Below are 17188 nucleotides of genomic sequence, written 5' to 3'. Positions count from 1 at the left end.
ACCGGATGTGCTGTGTCCTCTGCGATGTGCTTGACCGTGGGTGGTGTGAGTTGCTACGGGGCGGTCTGCGGAGACGGGCTGTGGGTACCAGCACCACCACCTCGGCGCATCAGCGAGTCTCTGCCCGGATCCCTCCACCATGCATGGAGGCAAGAGGGGTCTGGTGGCTCCGCAAAACACTTTCCTGGAAAACATCGTCAGGCGCTCGAGCGGTGAGTTTTATACTTAAAAGCGGAGAAATACATAAAAGTGCTGTTCTTTTCATTTTTTCTAAAATTCTGTTGCATCTTCTCTTTATTGTTTTGTTGCGTGTTAGGTGCTATGATATTGAAGTATGTTTTAATGTTTCTCAGGGGGGCAAAAACCTTTCTTTCGTGAGTTAAGCGGTTACATTTCTTTCTCCGGATCCTGACTTTTATGCGCTCTGATTAATTATGTAATAACCCACCTCTGGTGTTCAAACTCACCGGATGAAATCAGTGAAATAAAACCAGTAAACACTCTCTATTTGTATTGTCTACATTAAAGCCTTGCTCCTGACATACAAGTGTAAGCTATAGAAATAAGTTATACTCCACCGGTTGCTTAATTGTTATTTGGTTTCTTTTTGACTATTCATAATTAAGATAGAAAATTTAAAAATGTAAAACTTAAAGGCATTGTAAATAAGCACCATAAAAGCATCAAGGCAAATTTCCTTTGTTATTTATTTATGTTTCTTTTAGATAAGCGCCCCACAGTCACTGAGCACATACGAAAACATGCCCTGCCAGACTCAACTTGCAGCCATTTTTAAAGTAGTGCTTCTTTCTCTCCACTTAAGGGATTGTTAATGTGATTTATGCCATATAGCCTCTACTTGTTCACCTCAGTCGAGCAATGTCTTACGGTAATGCTTTTTTAATGATTCTGCTGTTGCAACATCCCATGGCAGACACAGTCTTCATGGGAGTCTCTGGATGATGCATGTGAACCTTTTTATTATACATGCCTTCTGTGTGATAACTGTATTTGTTTGCATCTCACATTAGGTTAGTTGCAAATAGAAATGTAGATCTCATCAGTTAAGCTGGCAGAGCATGTGTTTATTCTAGTACTAGTTAATTCAACACCTTAAACGTGGAGGTCTTTGTCAGATATTAGAAATCTTTTGTGCTCTATCTCTACCATCTTTACTTCTCTATTCTGCAGTCTGTGTTTTAACTGTTACATGGCTGGGAAACCTTTAGGCTGGCCATCAATATTTAATTTACATTAAGGCTGGAACATAAGCCTTTTATCAGCAAATATTTCTGCTCACTGATGCTACAGATTAGGCTTTCTGTAGACATGAATGGCCTCTTATCGCCATTAAGTATGTCAGGTGGAGTAATTTGACGTGTCAGTGCTGGATTATGTTATAATTTGCAACTCTTTGCACATTATAATGTACAGAGTTTGTATAATGCTGTGGATACTCGAGGTGTATTCTGGATGTTCAGTCCTAATTATTATTTTTTTTCTACTACTCTGTCAGAAACCAGTTTCCTTTTGGGGAATGCGCAGATCCTAGATTGGCCAGTTGTGTACAGCAACGATGGATTCTGCAAGCTGTCCGGTTACCACAGAGCTGAGGTCATGCACAAGAGCAGCGCATGCAAGTAAGACACCATCTGTGCTTTAATGAAGCTGAATGTCAAGCTGGAGTGGATGGGCTGTACTATATATCTTTAAGTTTTCATCTCCCCCAAGAATAAGTTCTCATGTTTTGATTGATGTTAGGGTCGAAAAACTTTTTAGGATCTGAGTTTCTACAGCCAGGTTGGTTTTTCTTTATTAATCTCAATTGACAAGTTAATCAAACGATTAGAAGCATGAAAAGTGATAATTAAGCTTAAAGTTTATAGCTAAATCCACTGCACTTTTACAGATCCAAATCCAGCTCTAGAACAAATAGAGTAACTTAATTTGTAGCTCTGAATCATAATTTTACATCAAACACAAGGTGTTTCCTTACCACTTTAGCGAATAAAGACATAAAAAACAGATATTGGTTTTTACAACAGAGAAGTTCATTTACCCAAAATAGGGCTTTTACTGTTTTAGAGTAAAAATAGTGACTATTTGGCCATGTGATTAAAGATGAAACGTGTTTGAGTCAAGACTAAATCACCCAGGATCACAAAAAAGTCAAATTTATTTTAAAGAAACAAAAGATACTGCTGAAAATACAACACTGCAGTTTGACCATAAGCCACAGACAGAGGAAAGGTATTATGATGATGAATCATGTCCGAACTAAACTAGGAAACTGAATAAGAAAAAAAGCAATATTCCAACAGAAAACCTATAACGTATGCAGATGTGAATGCTAAAAACCTTTATAAAAATCACAACTAAACCCATTAAACAAAATAAACTATAAAATAAATATTTGAATCCAGAAGCTGGGAATGATTTGCACATTTATTTTCCGATAAAGTGCACAGATTTAAATAATGTTTTTTTTCTGATCTTGGTTGTGATTGATATAAATGTTTTGTTTAGTTTAGGTCATGTAGAACTCATATGGCTGCATGGTCTTATGTTTGAATCTCAGAGGGAGGCCTTGTGCATGCATGACATTAATATTACAGCTTCCTCCTACCAGCCAAATCAAGTATATTTATGAGTAAGGCAGGAAAGAAAACATTCTGATATTCAACTTAAATTTACTTAAATCCTTTTGATGATGTATGATTGACAACCAATCCTCGCAATTATAAATGTTGAAAATGTTGTTTTATTAAAAAATTGTCCCTTTTAAATTTTCTCTCTCTTTCCTTTCCTGCAGCTTCATGTACGGTGACCTGACTGACAAAAAGACTATAGACAAAATAAGGCAAACATTTGACAGCCACGAGTCCAATTTCCACGAGGTGCTTTTATACACAAAAAACAGTGAGTCTGAACATGTTTGTTTAAAAACAAAATCACAATTAACTCATATTTACTCATCTCACAAAGCAGTTCTTTCTTTCTGTTTTGCTCCCCAACAGGAACACCGATATGGCTTTACATGCAGATCGCACCGATCAGGAATGAAAATGACAAGGTGGTGCTTTTCCTGTGCACCTTCAGAGACATTACACTTTTTAAACAGCCAATAGAAGATGATTCAGCCAGAGGTGAGGCCAAATGGGGTTTTACCTCGTTTTGTTTTAACAAAACATAGTTAAACAACACAACTACTTGAGTGAAAGACAGAAAACAAAGTCCATTCAGACCTCTTGATCACACTTGGGTGACTTCGCTGACGTTTTTCTCCTGGTGTTTAGTACAGAACTGGCCAGGTGTTGTGTGTTCAGGTCAGTGAACAGTGGGTTTTTCAGGGTCTCCGCAGGGCCATTTCCAAGAGGAGGAAGCATGCTTATCAAGCAGCTAAAAGAAAGAAAACAGTGTGAACATACTGTCGAGAGGTTTTACAGCAACAACACAAAACAAGAGCAGGTTTAGCCAGAATGCAGTCCTCTCCAGTAAGGTTCAGAACGTCCTCAATGTTAGCCTGTAAAAGTGGATTTGGAATCCCTTATTCAGTGATTTATTTCTGTCAAAATGTTTTTTCCCCTTTTGGTTGTATTTCATTAAGCCTCATTGAATCACAGTTTTATAAACAAAGCAATGTTCTATTTCCTGTTCTCTAAAACAACAATTTTACACGGTTCTTGTGACATTATTGTAATTCTCATGCTGAAGATCTTTGCAGGTAACATCACGGTTATAAGACATATTTTCTTGTTCCTTTTGTGTGTGTGAAATCACTCAGCTCTATAACATCTTGGTAGGTTTGCAGGTATATACTTTTTCATTTTTAGAATAATAGTAACTTCATATTGAATTTGGCTCCCTGAGATGTTTGACATTTGGGGTATTATTTGTTCTATTAGTTCAGCAAGGTAAAAAAAACAAACGAACGTTCGAGGCCTTCCCTGAACAGCTTTATTGATATTGATATTACAGAACTCACAGATGAATTCTATTTACTGATCAGGTATTTACTGTCTTATGAAGGCAGCTGGATTTTATTTAAAGGCATCAGAGCAGCCATTAGTGAATATAAATGCAAATTAATCTTTCTGTCTGTCTAATAAAATCTAATAAGATTGTAACTTGACAAAATGAGAACATGTTCAAGTACTTTTGCCTTGTTGAAACTCTTATTCCTTAGGTTGGACCAAATTTGCCAGGCTCACAAGGGCACTCACCAACAATCGTAACCTGGTGCAGCAGTTAGCGCCTCTGAACAAGCCTGAGGTCAGCCACAAGCCTTCCCGACTGGTTGAGGTGAGCAGAAAAATCCCACTTGAAAACGTGAGAAAATAATTCTGCATCGCCTGCATTTAACACATGATCCTGTGCTTCCTCTCAATAACAGGCTCTCCAGTTGGGTTCAGACATCCTCCCTCAGTATAAACAAGAAGCGCCCAAGACCCCTCCACACATCATCCTTCACTACTGCACCTTTAAGACCACATGGGACTGGGTCATCCTCATCCTCACGTTCTACACGGCCATCATGGTTCCCTACAACGTTTCCTTCAGGACCAAGCACAACAACCTGGCCTGGCTGGTGGTGGACAGCGTGGTCGACGTCATCTTCCTGATCGACATTGTGCTCAACTTCCACACTACCTTCGTAGGTCCGGCTGGAGAAGTCATCTCGGACGCAAAGCTGATCCGGATGAATTACCTGAAGACGTGGTTCGTCATCGACCTGCTGTCTTGTCTGCCCTACGACATCATCAATGCCTTTGAAAATGTAGAGGAGGTAACTTCTGAAGCAGTAAACAGCCTATTATCACGGCTTTTACCATGTTTTAAGCAGCCATATTGAATTTTAAGTCAGGTTTGAAAAGAAAATGACCTAGTTTACCGAGTCAGATTTCAGGGTTCAAGGGTCAGCTCAGGTAGTCTTACCTGCTCAGAGATTGGAAATTTTACACGGAGCATTGAATTTTTTAAATTCAGTTTTAATGATCAGATTTTCATAATAATATGGAGCTTTGATTTTACAAAGCAAATGTTTTAGTTATACATTTTATTATTTACTATATATTTTTTTATTTTATTTTCAATACCTTTCAGAACGTTGAAGAGTTTAAGACAAAATTTTAAAAAGTCAAATATTTACAAAAGAAGAATATTCAAGAAAAATATATTGAGAAGTGCAAAGTTCTAAAAACGTATTTCGTTAGTTTTAAAGCATGGATATTAGCTTTCTAATCAAAGAAAATTGCTGTTGTGGTTGTTTGCTGGAGAATTTTAATGTTTAATTATTCTTTCTAAGATAATCTCGTCATGGATATTTATACATATTTTATTTATTATTTTCTGTTGTAGGACGTCACTCCTCATGCCTCCCCAGCAAGTCATCTCCGTGACTTTTCAAATTTCCACAGAAACACAACACGCGCAGAGGACTCTGTTCTTCCAGTAAGTCCTTTTTTCCAGTTCTAGTTTCCAGACTTGCATTAAAAAGCTCATAATTTTTGTTGTTAAAGCAAAAAAGACTTTTTACCAAATCAGCTGTTGCAGTTACATGGGATGGTTAATATTTTTTATCTTGACTGAGGAAAACGTTTAAACATTTTCTTCTTCTTTATACAGAACCTACTGCTCACTGTTAGGCCAGAAACACTTGTGTGCTATTTAGAAACATATGAGAAGAATGAGACAGCAGGAACAGATGAGTGACTCAGCCATTTATGTTGGCAGACTGGATGAAAGAAGCATATATGTTTTGCCAACTGGTGTTGATGGACGCTAAACAGAGCTAACTAAAGGGTCAATATTGGGCTTATATTCACCAGGTGGCTACATTAACAGCTGTTGCTCCCTGTTTGCCAGATGTGATAATAGGTTTCTGTTTGATAGCTCATTTTTAAACGCTGATGTGCAAAATTTGCTTCTGTTGGGCTTACAGTTTCTGTAAATAATTTAATATTTTGAATAAAGTGACTTATTAAAGAAAACAAGGCAAGGCCTCACCGTAAATTAAAGAAGACATTCATTTTCTTCTCTCCAGAACAGATCAAACCTTTAGAATAATGTGTGGTTTTGCCCTGCAGGGTCTCAGCAGCCTTTTCAGCTCCCTGAAGGTGATCCGCCTGCTGCGCTTGGGCCGAGTGGCCCGGAAGCTGGATCACTACCTGGAGTACGGGGCGGCCGTCCTGGTCCTCCTGGTGTGTGTCTTTGGCCTGGTGGCCCACTGGCTCGCCTGCATCTGGTACAGCATCGGGGATTACGAGGTCATCGACGAGACCACCAACAGCATCAAGACGGACAGCTGGCTCTACCAGCTGGCCCTGAGCATCGGAAAGCCTTACCGGTACAACGCCAGCGGCACGGGTCGGTGGGAAGGCGGCCCCGGCAAAGACACCCTGTACGTTTCCTCTCTCTATTTCACCATGACGAGTCTCACCACCATTGGATTTGGCAATATTGCGCCAACAACAGATGGAGAGAAGATTTTCTCCGTGGCTATGATGATGGTGGGCTGTAAGTACTCATTTATCCACAGTCTTTTAAAGTTTGCAGAAATTCCTCTGGAATATATTTACTCCTTCATATAGATCATTATGGGACGTAACGCGTCAACTGAAGTGGAACTAAATCTAATAGGTCTGATGTTACGCAATGGTCTTACAGTACCATCATTACCGTAGCTTGATCTGAGTGACTGTAAGTGGAGATAGTGAGACGACGTCAAGGAATTAATGGGTGATATAACGTTGTGCATCTATAAACAGTCAGCAGAGGCAGGGACAAAATGTTTAAACTCGTCAGAGGAGGAATCTAGAAACAACATCTGCAGATATTTCATTTAGAAAAATGATAAACATTTAGAAAAACACAAAGCATACAACTCAGCTGTTTGTAGCCATCGTCATCATGAACTGTTTCTCTCATCCTCACAGGCTCAAATATACAAACATAATATTTGGTTAAGATATCAAATATCTTAAATGTGTATCAAATTGTACATGGTTTCATAGACAGTAGCAAACATCTGAGATTCTTTTGGCTGGATATTTAACCAATAATTCAACCCTAAGTAGTAACGCTCCTTTCAGTTGGTTGATTTTCTGGCCAACAGTCCTCTGGCTTCCTGTCTAGCTGTTGCTTTGTGGTAAAGTTTAAGAATCTGGATTCAGCCCTCCTTCATTATCTTACTATCTTTATATATTGTAGCAATGCATCTTAGAGCAAAACAGTCCCAAAAGCATGACACTGCTGCCACCATGCATTAAGTTTTGCGGTGTGAAAGCCTTACCCTGACCTTCTTCAAAATAGCTCAAATTGTTCAATATCTGTCTTGTTAAAGCGTGAGCCTGGCTTCCTGGCAGTTTCCACTTATTTATAGGCTTGAAACCTGATGGTACCTGGGTTGTTCCTGAACATCCTAATCCATTTCTTTTCATCTCTGGGTGCCAGTTTGTGTGAGATGTTTTAAATTTAGATACACAGACCTATTCAATAAGTTAGAATAAGTCCAGTCATTTCAGGAATTTATCACATTGAATAGATTAATTACACAGTGTTTGGAGTTTTAAAGCCTTTATGATGCTAATGAAAACATTTAAAATTAGAATATTACATCAGACCAATAAAGAAAATTCTATTTATAAAAGTGGAAATGTGGGCTTAATTAAAAATTTTATTTTAATACCGACTTAAAGATAATAATTTTCAAAGGCACTTTTGATCTGACAAACAAGACTGTAATTTATTGAATATGACTGGAAGTGTGTGTTCCAGCAGTGATCCTAAACACATGTTTGAAAGCTTCCTGGATAGTCTCTCCAAAGACTCAGACTCAGATCAATTAAAAATTTGTGGACTAGACTTTAAAAAAATCAGGTCTGCGGCAGGAAATCAACTAATTTAAATTCTATTCCCACAAGAATAAAGTTCAAATATCCGCCAAAAATGATGCCAGAACCTTCATTTTTGGCTACAAAAAAGTGTCTAGTTTCTCAACAACTTGCTAAAGAAAGTTAGGGATTTGTGTGCTTAGACCGTAACAGTAATTTTAATCCTGGTTTGTTTAAAAAAAATCCGCAACAAATTCAAACAAAAGCCTCTTTTTTCTTCTTAAATTACCTGGAAAAATGGTTGAAAATCATCAGCTAAAGGCCAAACTTAACATGCTATTACATGCTCATGATGGATGCACATAAACGTCTGGTTTCAAACGTGCATTCGTTGATGCTGTTTTTATCCCATTCACGCATTCACCCATTCATAATGAGTGAGCAGAATCTTAAAAAGAGATTAAACAGTCTGGACACACTTGCTTGCACACGGCAGTGTGCTCTCTGCAGTCCCGCTGGCTACGTAACAGCTGTCAGTAAAGCAACATATGGTGCATATGTTAGACAGGGAAGGTTGTATATCTTCTTACAATCATCTTATCACCATGTGGATAATTTATGCCTAAACTACATGAACTATGTGCTCAGATTGTTTTTATTTAACCTATATACTGTATATTGATCTGCAGTTGAAATCAGCTTATGTATAAACACTGAGGCGTGCTTGTTGAAAATAAGTGACACAAATGTGCAAAGCTTTAAGAATAAGTTAAAAAAAAAAAAAAAAAATATATATATATATATATATATATATATATATATAGTTATACTAACCTGACAAAAATTTCCACAAATTTTAAAAGTTCTTATTTCAACAAAGAGAATTACAGGATTCTCCTCTTTCACTGGAGCTTTAAACCCCAGTTGAGTTTTTAAGAGTCATTTTGTTGATAATAAGAAGTGACATGTTCAGCGCCCATCACAGGCTGTCTGTCTGAAGGTTCCTCCATCTCAAACAAAACCATTGTCTCTGTGCTAAGTTTCTCATATTAATCTTTTTCAAACTACTTTCAAACAAGGAATTAAATCAGATTTTATTTTGCAAGTCTCTCCTGTGATCAAAAACAACAGCTATTTTTTTTTTCACAGAGCTGACCTCAAACCTTTAGACCAGCATGAAGCGGATGCAGTTCATCACACCACAGATCATGTTCTGTGCTGTTGCGTAACGTCACTCATATCCAACTCAGCATATACGCCGCTCTATAAGTTTTATTTCTTTGCTTATGCAACTCTGTGAGTATTTGGTTCGCTTACAGAAATGAGGTGATATCATTCTCACCGTCACCAGCGTCCACATTTATCTGCAAGAGTGTGTCACTTGCTCAAAATAGATGCTTCACTCCTCAAAAGCCAGCATTCTTGTCAATGAAAATGCCAAGTGTCATCAAAATGAAAAGCCCTGACAGTATTGTTTATGAACGAGGCAGTCAGACGGCTTTGTTAGGTTTTCATCTAAAAGTGCGTCCCCATGCAAGAAAAGTCAGATCTTGGTGACACTTGCTGAAAACCCTCAACACAGTGCTACGGACTATTTGAGCAGACATTTGAAATCTACAGAATGTCTCCAATCTACAGTGAGGGAAATGAATATCAGACACTGAATGTGTCATTTTTACTGCATTTTTACTGCATATCTTCCTCGCGGTTCTAATTTGGTCACAGCATTTTGCAGATGCAAAATATACATGTATTTAAAGCAAACATAGGAAAGACCCGTTGACCAAAGCTGTGCACAACATTAACAATTATACTATGTTAAATAGTATAATCAGTGAAAATTGAGGTTTAACTAAGAGAAAGTCTAATTGAATTTGGGATAAATATTGAGGAAAGAATGATGGAGAAAAGCATAAAATTGACGGCTTTTGACAGCTACTATAATGACCCAAGCAATGAAGACTACTAGTTTTAGAGTGAATGACTGTTTATCATCCATAAGTGTAGTTCTTTTTGACTGACGTGACATAAAAAAAATTGTAATTTTATAAAACAGAAGATAATTGTATGGAAGTGTTTGATGCAAGTCCAAAAGGATTTGCAATTTGTTGTAAGGAATCATAAACTGCTCCTAAGAAGCACAGAGACTAAATCCTGCAGAGGTTGGAGTGACATTAGACCCATATTAGAAAGATCCACCAAAGAGACTGAGAAAAATTGCAACATAAACTGGTGTCAGCAACTGCTCACTTTAATTTCACCATCCATTGAGTAGCATCGCTGTACCTTTAACCTTTAAACGACTCCAGTAAAACAGCATGAAAAGTGATGCAGCAAAACCAGTGAGGACTCAGAAAGTGACAGCCACACTCCGAGGTTTGTGCATCCCACACTTCACACCCATTGCTCTGTTGGTGGCCCGATCGGACTAGGACCCCGTCCAAAAACAACGCCATGTCCGCTTCAGTTGCAGCTGATGAAGTTCCTGCTACAGATACGATTATTAACCACGGGAACAATTGCAGAGAGGGAGAGTTGCCTGCAGGCTACGGGGAAGGAAGTGGACAATGAGCCTTCACGAAAGATATGCATCCTAACCTCTGTGCTCCTGCTGTGATGAGTGGAAAGTTTTCTCCTTGAGTGGGTAAAACGTCACTATATGAGATACTGACTGACTCTTTTAGGTCACAGCAGCGCAGCACTCTTCACCGAAGAAACGTTCAGTGGAAATTATATCATAAAGACTTAATGCAGCACTCACTGGGTTTATGCGTCTGGTAATGCAGTTTCAAATTTTCTGGTAAAATGTGCACAAAATGATTGCTATAAGAGTAAAAGAGATAACTATGAAGTGTAAAGAATTGAAAAACAGTTTTTTTGTTAACATGAGATGAAAGAATTGTTTAGCTGACATGCCACACATTTTTTGTCAACTGGTAAGTATTTCTAAAAAGCTCTTAAATATATGTTTCATTGCCGCAGCATAATCTCTGACTGAAACGATGTAAAATCCAGGGTTTAATTCAAGTGCATTTATTCGTTTAGAAGTATGAAGTAAATGTAACAGGAGTATATTTTAAATGTATACTTTCCCTTCACAATGTTTGGTGTATCCTAGTACTTGTACCCTCTTAGATCGTGATCTTGTGTTTCTCTGTGGTACAAAATTAGCTGTAGCCCGTTTCTTTTAAAAACCTGATGAGAACTCATTCCCTAGCAGTGATGTGTGCATTGATTTTCCCTTGTTTTCCCTCTCAGCGCTGCTCTATGCCACCATCTTTGGAAACGTGACCACCATCTTCCAGCAGATGTACACCAACACAAACCGATACCATGAGATGCTCAACAATGTGCGCGACTTCCTCAAGCTTTATCAGGTTCCCAAAGGTCTGAGCGAGCGGGTCATGGACTTCATCGTCTCCACCTGGGCCATGTCTAAAGGCATCGACACAGACAAGGTACCCAGGCCGACACTCACAGCACCGACAGCAACTATTTAATCCTTTTAGGCAGCAAAAAAAAAAAAAAAGAAAAAATGGTATGTCTATTCAAAGCTGAGTCAACAAGAAGCAAAAAAAAAAAATCAATACAAACTGTTAACATCATCTTTTCTCTTCCTCTCTCGCAAAATGTACCTATAGGTTGTCTTTTTATTTGCATAAAAAATCAATTTTGCCTAAATGCTTGCACGTACTCTGTCTCTTATTAATGAGGATTTTGTTAATTATTGAAGTGCTATAGTCTGTGTATTATATATTATTATATAAGCATAATTTTCCGTTTGTTATCAGGTAAAATAAATAAGTGTGCTACATTTATAAAGAGATTTAAAAAGCAGACCTACGTGCATTTAAAAGTACTCTAATGTCCTGCAGCTCTGGCTTGGTGGCGTTCTCCTTCCTTAAACATTTTACCTGTAAAAAATGTGAAACCCTGTAAGGGTTTCACAGGGTTACACCCTTATTTTAACAACTGTCCTTTTTTTCTCCATCTCTCCCAAAGGTCCTCTCCATCTGTCCTAAAGACATGCGTGCCGACATCTGTGTGCACCTCAACAGGCAGGTGTTCAACGACCATCCGGCGTTTCGTCTGGCGAGCGACGGCTGCTTACGCTCCCTGGCCGTGGAGTTTCAGACGACGCACTGCGCGCCGGGAGACCTCATCTTCCACATCGGAGAGAGCGTCGACACGCTCTGCTTTGTTGTCTCCGGCTCCCTTGAAGTCATCCAGGACGACGAGGTCATCGCAATACTCGGTAATTTGTTGACGAACTCCATGCTGGGTTTTATTTGGACCTATGTTGAAATTACAAACTTAGAGATTTCATTATGTCATATTTAACACCAGTAAACATCCACTTTTGATCTTGCCGTTAACGAATACTTCCACTGAGCTTCACCACTTTTTGACATGTTGCATAAACAATTAAGTTTGACGAAGTAGGAGGAAAATAAAATAGAAATCTGAAAAGTGTGGCATGCATGTATGCCCTACCTCCTTGATTCACCATATCTTGCTGCAATTTCAGCTTCAAGTCTTTTAGGAGAATGTAAGCACCATACTCACCTAGAAACTACCAATATAGGTCAAACTGAATCAGATTGGTCAAGACTGAATTACTGAATTCTGTACATGACTTGGGTCAAACTTTAAATTTCTTGCAGTTTTCTTTCAGCGATGACTTTCATTCACCCATTTTTTCATAAAGGCTAGGTTTGTGAAGTTTATTAATAATAATTTTGCTTTCTACAGATTCTCCCCCCTGAGCTGTGGATCTGTACAGCTCCTCCAGAGCTACCATCTTATTTTCAATACGGAATTATAAAGATTCTTTTTTCATGCCATTTCTATCACAACAGGCACTTCAATATATACAAATAAATTACGCTTTCTGCAAGGTGCTACATAGTTAATTTTGGAGAAGAGAAAACATTGTTTCACATGAAAACATGTTTTGTCTTTTTACTTGTAAACTGACTATGTCTGGATCCGTCCAGGTAAAGGGGACGTGTTCGGAGACGTCTTCTGGAAAGAGACCACGCCGGCCCGGGCCTGCGCCAATGTGCGAGCGCTGACCTACTGCGACCTCCACGTCATCAGGAGAGAAGCTCTGATGAGGGTGCTGGACTTTTACACCGCATTTGCCAACTCCTTCTCCCGCAATCTCATCTTGACCTGTAACCTACGAAAACGGGTAATAAAAAAAAAAAACATGGCACAGGAAGCACTGGTTTTTCCAGACTCACCTTGCACTATTTATTCTACTAAGATCCTAGTACATGTAAGATGTTTTACTTTCTGATCTTTAGGGTAAGTTGCTCAGATGATCCTGATTAAACCCTGTTTAATCAGCATCTCATGAATTATTCACGGACTTTTCCTTAAAGTCGATTCAGGTCTCTGCTTATGTGGAGGCTTCTGAAACACTTTGAGACAATTCAGTCATGAATACATCAAGGAGCTATTTCATAACAAGTCAAAAGCAGACAAATCAAAATAACATTGAGTTCCAGGCACAGTGAAGCAGCTCTGAATCCAAACAAATAGCTGCATGTTAAAAGATTCATGGCACTTTGATTGTATTATATAGATTTTATATCATATATTATTAATTCAAGGTGCTTTAAGCGCTTTTTTTGTTGTTGATGTTGTTGTTTGCACTGACTTAACTTTTACCCATAAACCTTTTAGATGTGTTTAGCTTGGTTTTGTGAGGACAAAACCTGCTGATTCACAAAAAAAAAAAAAAAAAAAGAAAAATCCTGTAAGATGTAGCATGAAAAATAAATAGAGAAAGGAAGTGACCCCCAAGTAATTTAGATCCTTTACTCAGTAAGAAAACAGTACATGGTGCTCAGTAGAAATAAGCAGCTGACATCAGATTTATGGAAGAACCTAAGAGGCCTATAGTAACTCCAGAAGAGCTGCAAAGACAAACCACTCAGATACAGTATATGGGGTGACTGTTAGTTTTATGCTCCACAAAGACGACCCAGAGACAAGACTGGCTATAGAAAAGGCATTGCTGAAAGTTACTGCCCACTACATATTTGGATGTGTAAAAAAAAAAAAAAAAGTATATTTTCTAAATATATAATACTTTACAAAATAAAATAATTGGATTAATCTTGGTCTCAATTTCTCATCATAGCTGCATCTGTCAAAATGCATATTAATGCTCACAGATTGCCTTTGTTGACTGCTTTCAATTCTGCCCTGCAGGTTATCTTCAGGAAGATCGCTGACGTGAAAAGAGAGCAGGAGCGGCAGAGGAGTGAGGTGGCGCTCTCCATTCCAGAGGATCACCCTGTTCGCAAGTTGTTCCAGAGGTTCAGGCAGCAGAGAGACTCTCAAGTGCCAGGAGAAACGCACCCTTACTCCGACCAAAACTGCATCCAGATGGAGCTGCAGCACCACCGTCACACTGACTCCAACTCCTGCAATCAGCAGCAGGAGCACGGCACCACGCCACGCTCAGAAGCAGGAAGTGGAAGTAGGAGAGGCAGCACAACTTCTCCTCACCAAGAGTGCAATGACTCTGCAAAGTCAGAGCAGTTATGCACCCAAGTAACCATGGAGTTGAGGCCTAGTCAGAGGAGTTTAAAACCTGCACAGAGTGGTGGGACGGGTGCAGGGGGAGCCAGCAGCAGAGGGGGGCGAGGGTGGGCGAGATTCAAGAGCGCCGTATCTGCTGAACCGGCGCTTCCTGCCGTTGAGCAGGAAAAAGACACACAGAAAGCGGAGGAGTGTCCGAAAGCACCACAGGCCTCAGAGGAGCCTGCAGCTTCTAAAAAGACCCAGGAATCAGAAGGCGGAGGACAGACGGGGAGCACGGAGGGCGGCAACACGGCAGGAGATGCAGGAGAGGAAACGAGCATCCTGCACAAAACCGACTCCTGCGACAGCGGCATCACAAAGAGTGACCTGCGCATCGACCGAGCTGGAGATTCCCGGAGCTCCTTTGAGCGGAGCCCAATGGAAAAGAGCCCACTGGACAGGAGTCCCTTCGAGCACAGCCTGGGGGTTTACACAGAGGTGTCCCTGAGGCACTCCTTCCTCCAGCCGGTGTCTGAACAATCCCTGCTCCAGACGACGCTGCACGAGGCCAAGCTGGAGCTGAAAGGAGACATTAGGAAACTGAGCAGTCGACTGTCTCTCCTCGAGTCGCAAGTGAGCGAAGTCCTCAGGTTGCTGTCGTCCAAAAGGAGACTCTCGCTGCCTCCGACTTCTTCGAAGGCGAGAATAAAAAGTCACGACATGGTCATGGCCTCTAGGGTCGTGGCACCGAAAGCAGAAGAGGAATCTTTGTGACTTAGCATCTGTATATTTTTGATCAGCAACCTGCATATTTCTGCTGGACTGGAAGGCATTTTAAACACTAATAACGTGACTGCATGCTAATATTACTTCATGTAACCTATGCATCAAATCCCAGGGATTTTTCTCAGAATTGTATGCACTTTGTATGGCAGTGTGATGCCAAAAAGGCACAGAAACAAATTATGAACAAAAAAACAAGTAAAAATGCAGCTGATTGTTGGAACTTCTTATGCATTTTAAAGCACCACATAATCTGCTCTGCAGCTTTTATGCATGTTACTCCAGAGACGGTGTTTTTTTAAAAGGATGGTCAACCATCACTTTAGTTAAAATGGACATAATAAGAAAACATAAAAACTCCTTTCTTTTATAGAAAACAATGGTTAGTGTTTGATAGATGGCGATGTCGCCATTTCATTTTAAGATGCTTAGTTTTGCAAATGTCGGGTGCTCAGATTTGCATGTTTACAAACCCAGCCCTAATAGACCCACCACTCCCCAAACTGGTACAAAGGACCATGACCTGGTTAGAGATAATAACAAGTGGCTAGAAGGAGGAAATGCCACCTTAATTGAGTGTTTACAGTGTTATTAGAAGGAATAATGACACCAGTGGCATGAAACAGAGAAATCCTTTTCTCATGACTATATATTTGGTTACTTTATTAACATAAGACTGTTTGATCTTGGCATCAAAAAATAAAAAACTAGAACATAAGTTGTTTGAAAAGTGTGCATCCTAGATTAGGAAAATCATTGTCAAGATGAGACCAAGACACCCAACGACCCCTTCGGTGGTCCACTATTAAAAAAGGCTTTTTTGTAAAGAAGAAGAGTTATTTCATAGTTGCTTTGAACAAGCTGTGAGAAAACCATGTCAGAGACCGTTTATAATCCAGTTTGATGAAGATGTCAAAAGAACCAAAGCATAGCATGACTTCTTGAACTATTTACTTTACCAATGTCAATGTGCAGATTTTTGTCGTTCATCTGCTTGTGTCTCTGAGAAAACGGGAGCAGCTCGGACTCTTTGTTCTCTCCGTAAGATTGGAACAGGCTCAACATTTGCACATGCACAATGGATCAGTCACTTTGTCTAATGTCTCCCCAGTGCCCCCTCATCCCTCCCTAAAGCTACCACCCCTGGAGTCAGGTAACTGCATGTGCCTTATAAAGTATAGCCTCCCATCGAGGTGCACTGATCAAGGTTAAACAACTAAGTACTGGTTAGGGTTGACCTTTATTTTTTCCCACACTAGTGTAATTTAGAAGTTCTGACACAGACTAATAGAGCATGTAAATCTAAAGGGTGAAAAACATACAGTATACTAGAAATATTAGTGATCTGCACATTTAACTACTGAAGTGTTCAACAAACAGATTTACCCGTGCACATAGAAAGGATTGCAGCATTGTAATGCATAATTTAGGTATTGCAACAGAACTGTATTAAAGTCACTATTTATTCTGACATGCAACTAAACTTGCTCAGGTATGCTTATTACAGATAGATGATTTAAATAATTGGCATTTAGTTTTAAGTGACTTCCGATTAAGTTAGTGTGGGCTGTGATGTTGTCAGCATGCAGGCCGATTTGGTACATCTGTCCTATGTTAGATCTATTTAGCGACCTTGCATGTATCTGAGGGAACCTGTCAGCTGTGAAATGAATAATGAAAACAGATTCCTGCTCACCATCTGTTGTTTAGTCTTCTATGTAGCACATCTTTATCTCGTGAAAGTTAGAAACAATTCTGAATTCTGTTTTTGCTAAAGACAAGCAGTTTAAACTCTCAGCACAGCAAACTGGGACTTTTCAGCGGCTTAGGCCAAAGTATTTTTTTCTTCTTAATATATTTTTTAAAAAACTATGCATGGAAATATGAAAGGTTGTGATATGGCCTAGAATATCGTTGGTCATAGTTTTATTATTTATTTCAGATTGCAGTTGATTAAAAATGTCTTCCTTCGTTATCTTCTGTGTAAAAGTATAATTTTCCCCGTTTTAAATGTGAAATAAAATGCGGTGGTCTGA

At 39.3% G+C, this 17188-nt stretch overlaps 1 protein-coding gene across 1 annotated transcript; it reads left to right on the top strand.

Moving 5' to 3' along the window:
- The first annotated feature begins 89 nt into the window (after positions 1-89).
- On the top strand, positions 90-15870 carry LOC114158488 (potassium voltage-gated channel subfamily H member 5-like). Its single transcript, XM_028040025.1, has 12 exons — positions 90-212; positions 1517-1640; positions 2813-2919; positions 3018-3146; positions 4187-4302; positions 4394-4786; positions 5359-5451; positions 6087-6516; positions 11091-11290; positions 11835-12087; positions 12830-13026; positions 14055-15870. Exons 1-12 carry the CDS (start codon positions 140-142, stop codon positions 15141-15143), a joined length of 3204 nt encoding a protein of 1067 aa, XP_027895826.1. The 5' UTR covers positions 90-139; the 3' UTR covers positions 15144-15870.
- The last annotated feature ends 1318 nt before the right edge of the window (positions 15871-17188 follow it).

This window comes from Xiphophorus couchianus, chromosome 15 (assembly GCF_001444195.1).
Source record: "Xiphophorus couchianus chromosome 15, X_couchianus-1.0, whole genome shotgun sequence".
Lineage (NCBI taxonomy): Eukaryota > Metazoa > Chordata > Actinopteri > Cyprinodontiformes > Poeciliidae > Xiphophorus > Xiphophorus couchianus.
Note: the sequence above shows the minus strand (reverse complement) of the source record. Positions and strands in the feature narration are given on the sequence as shown.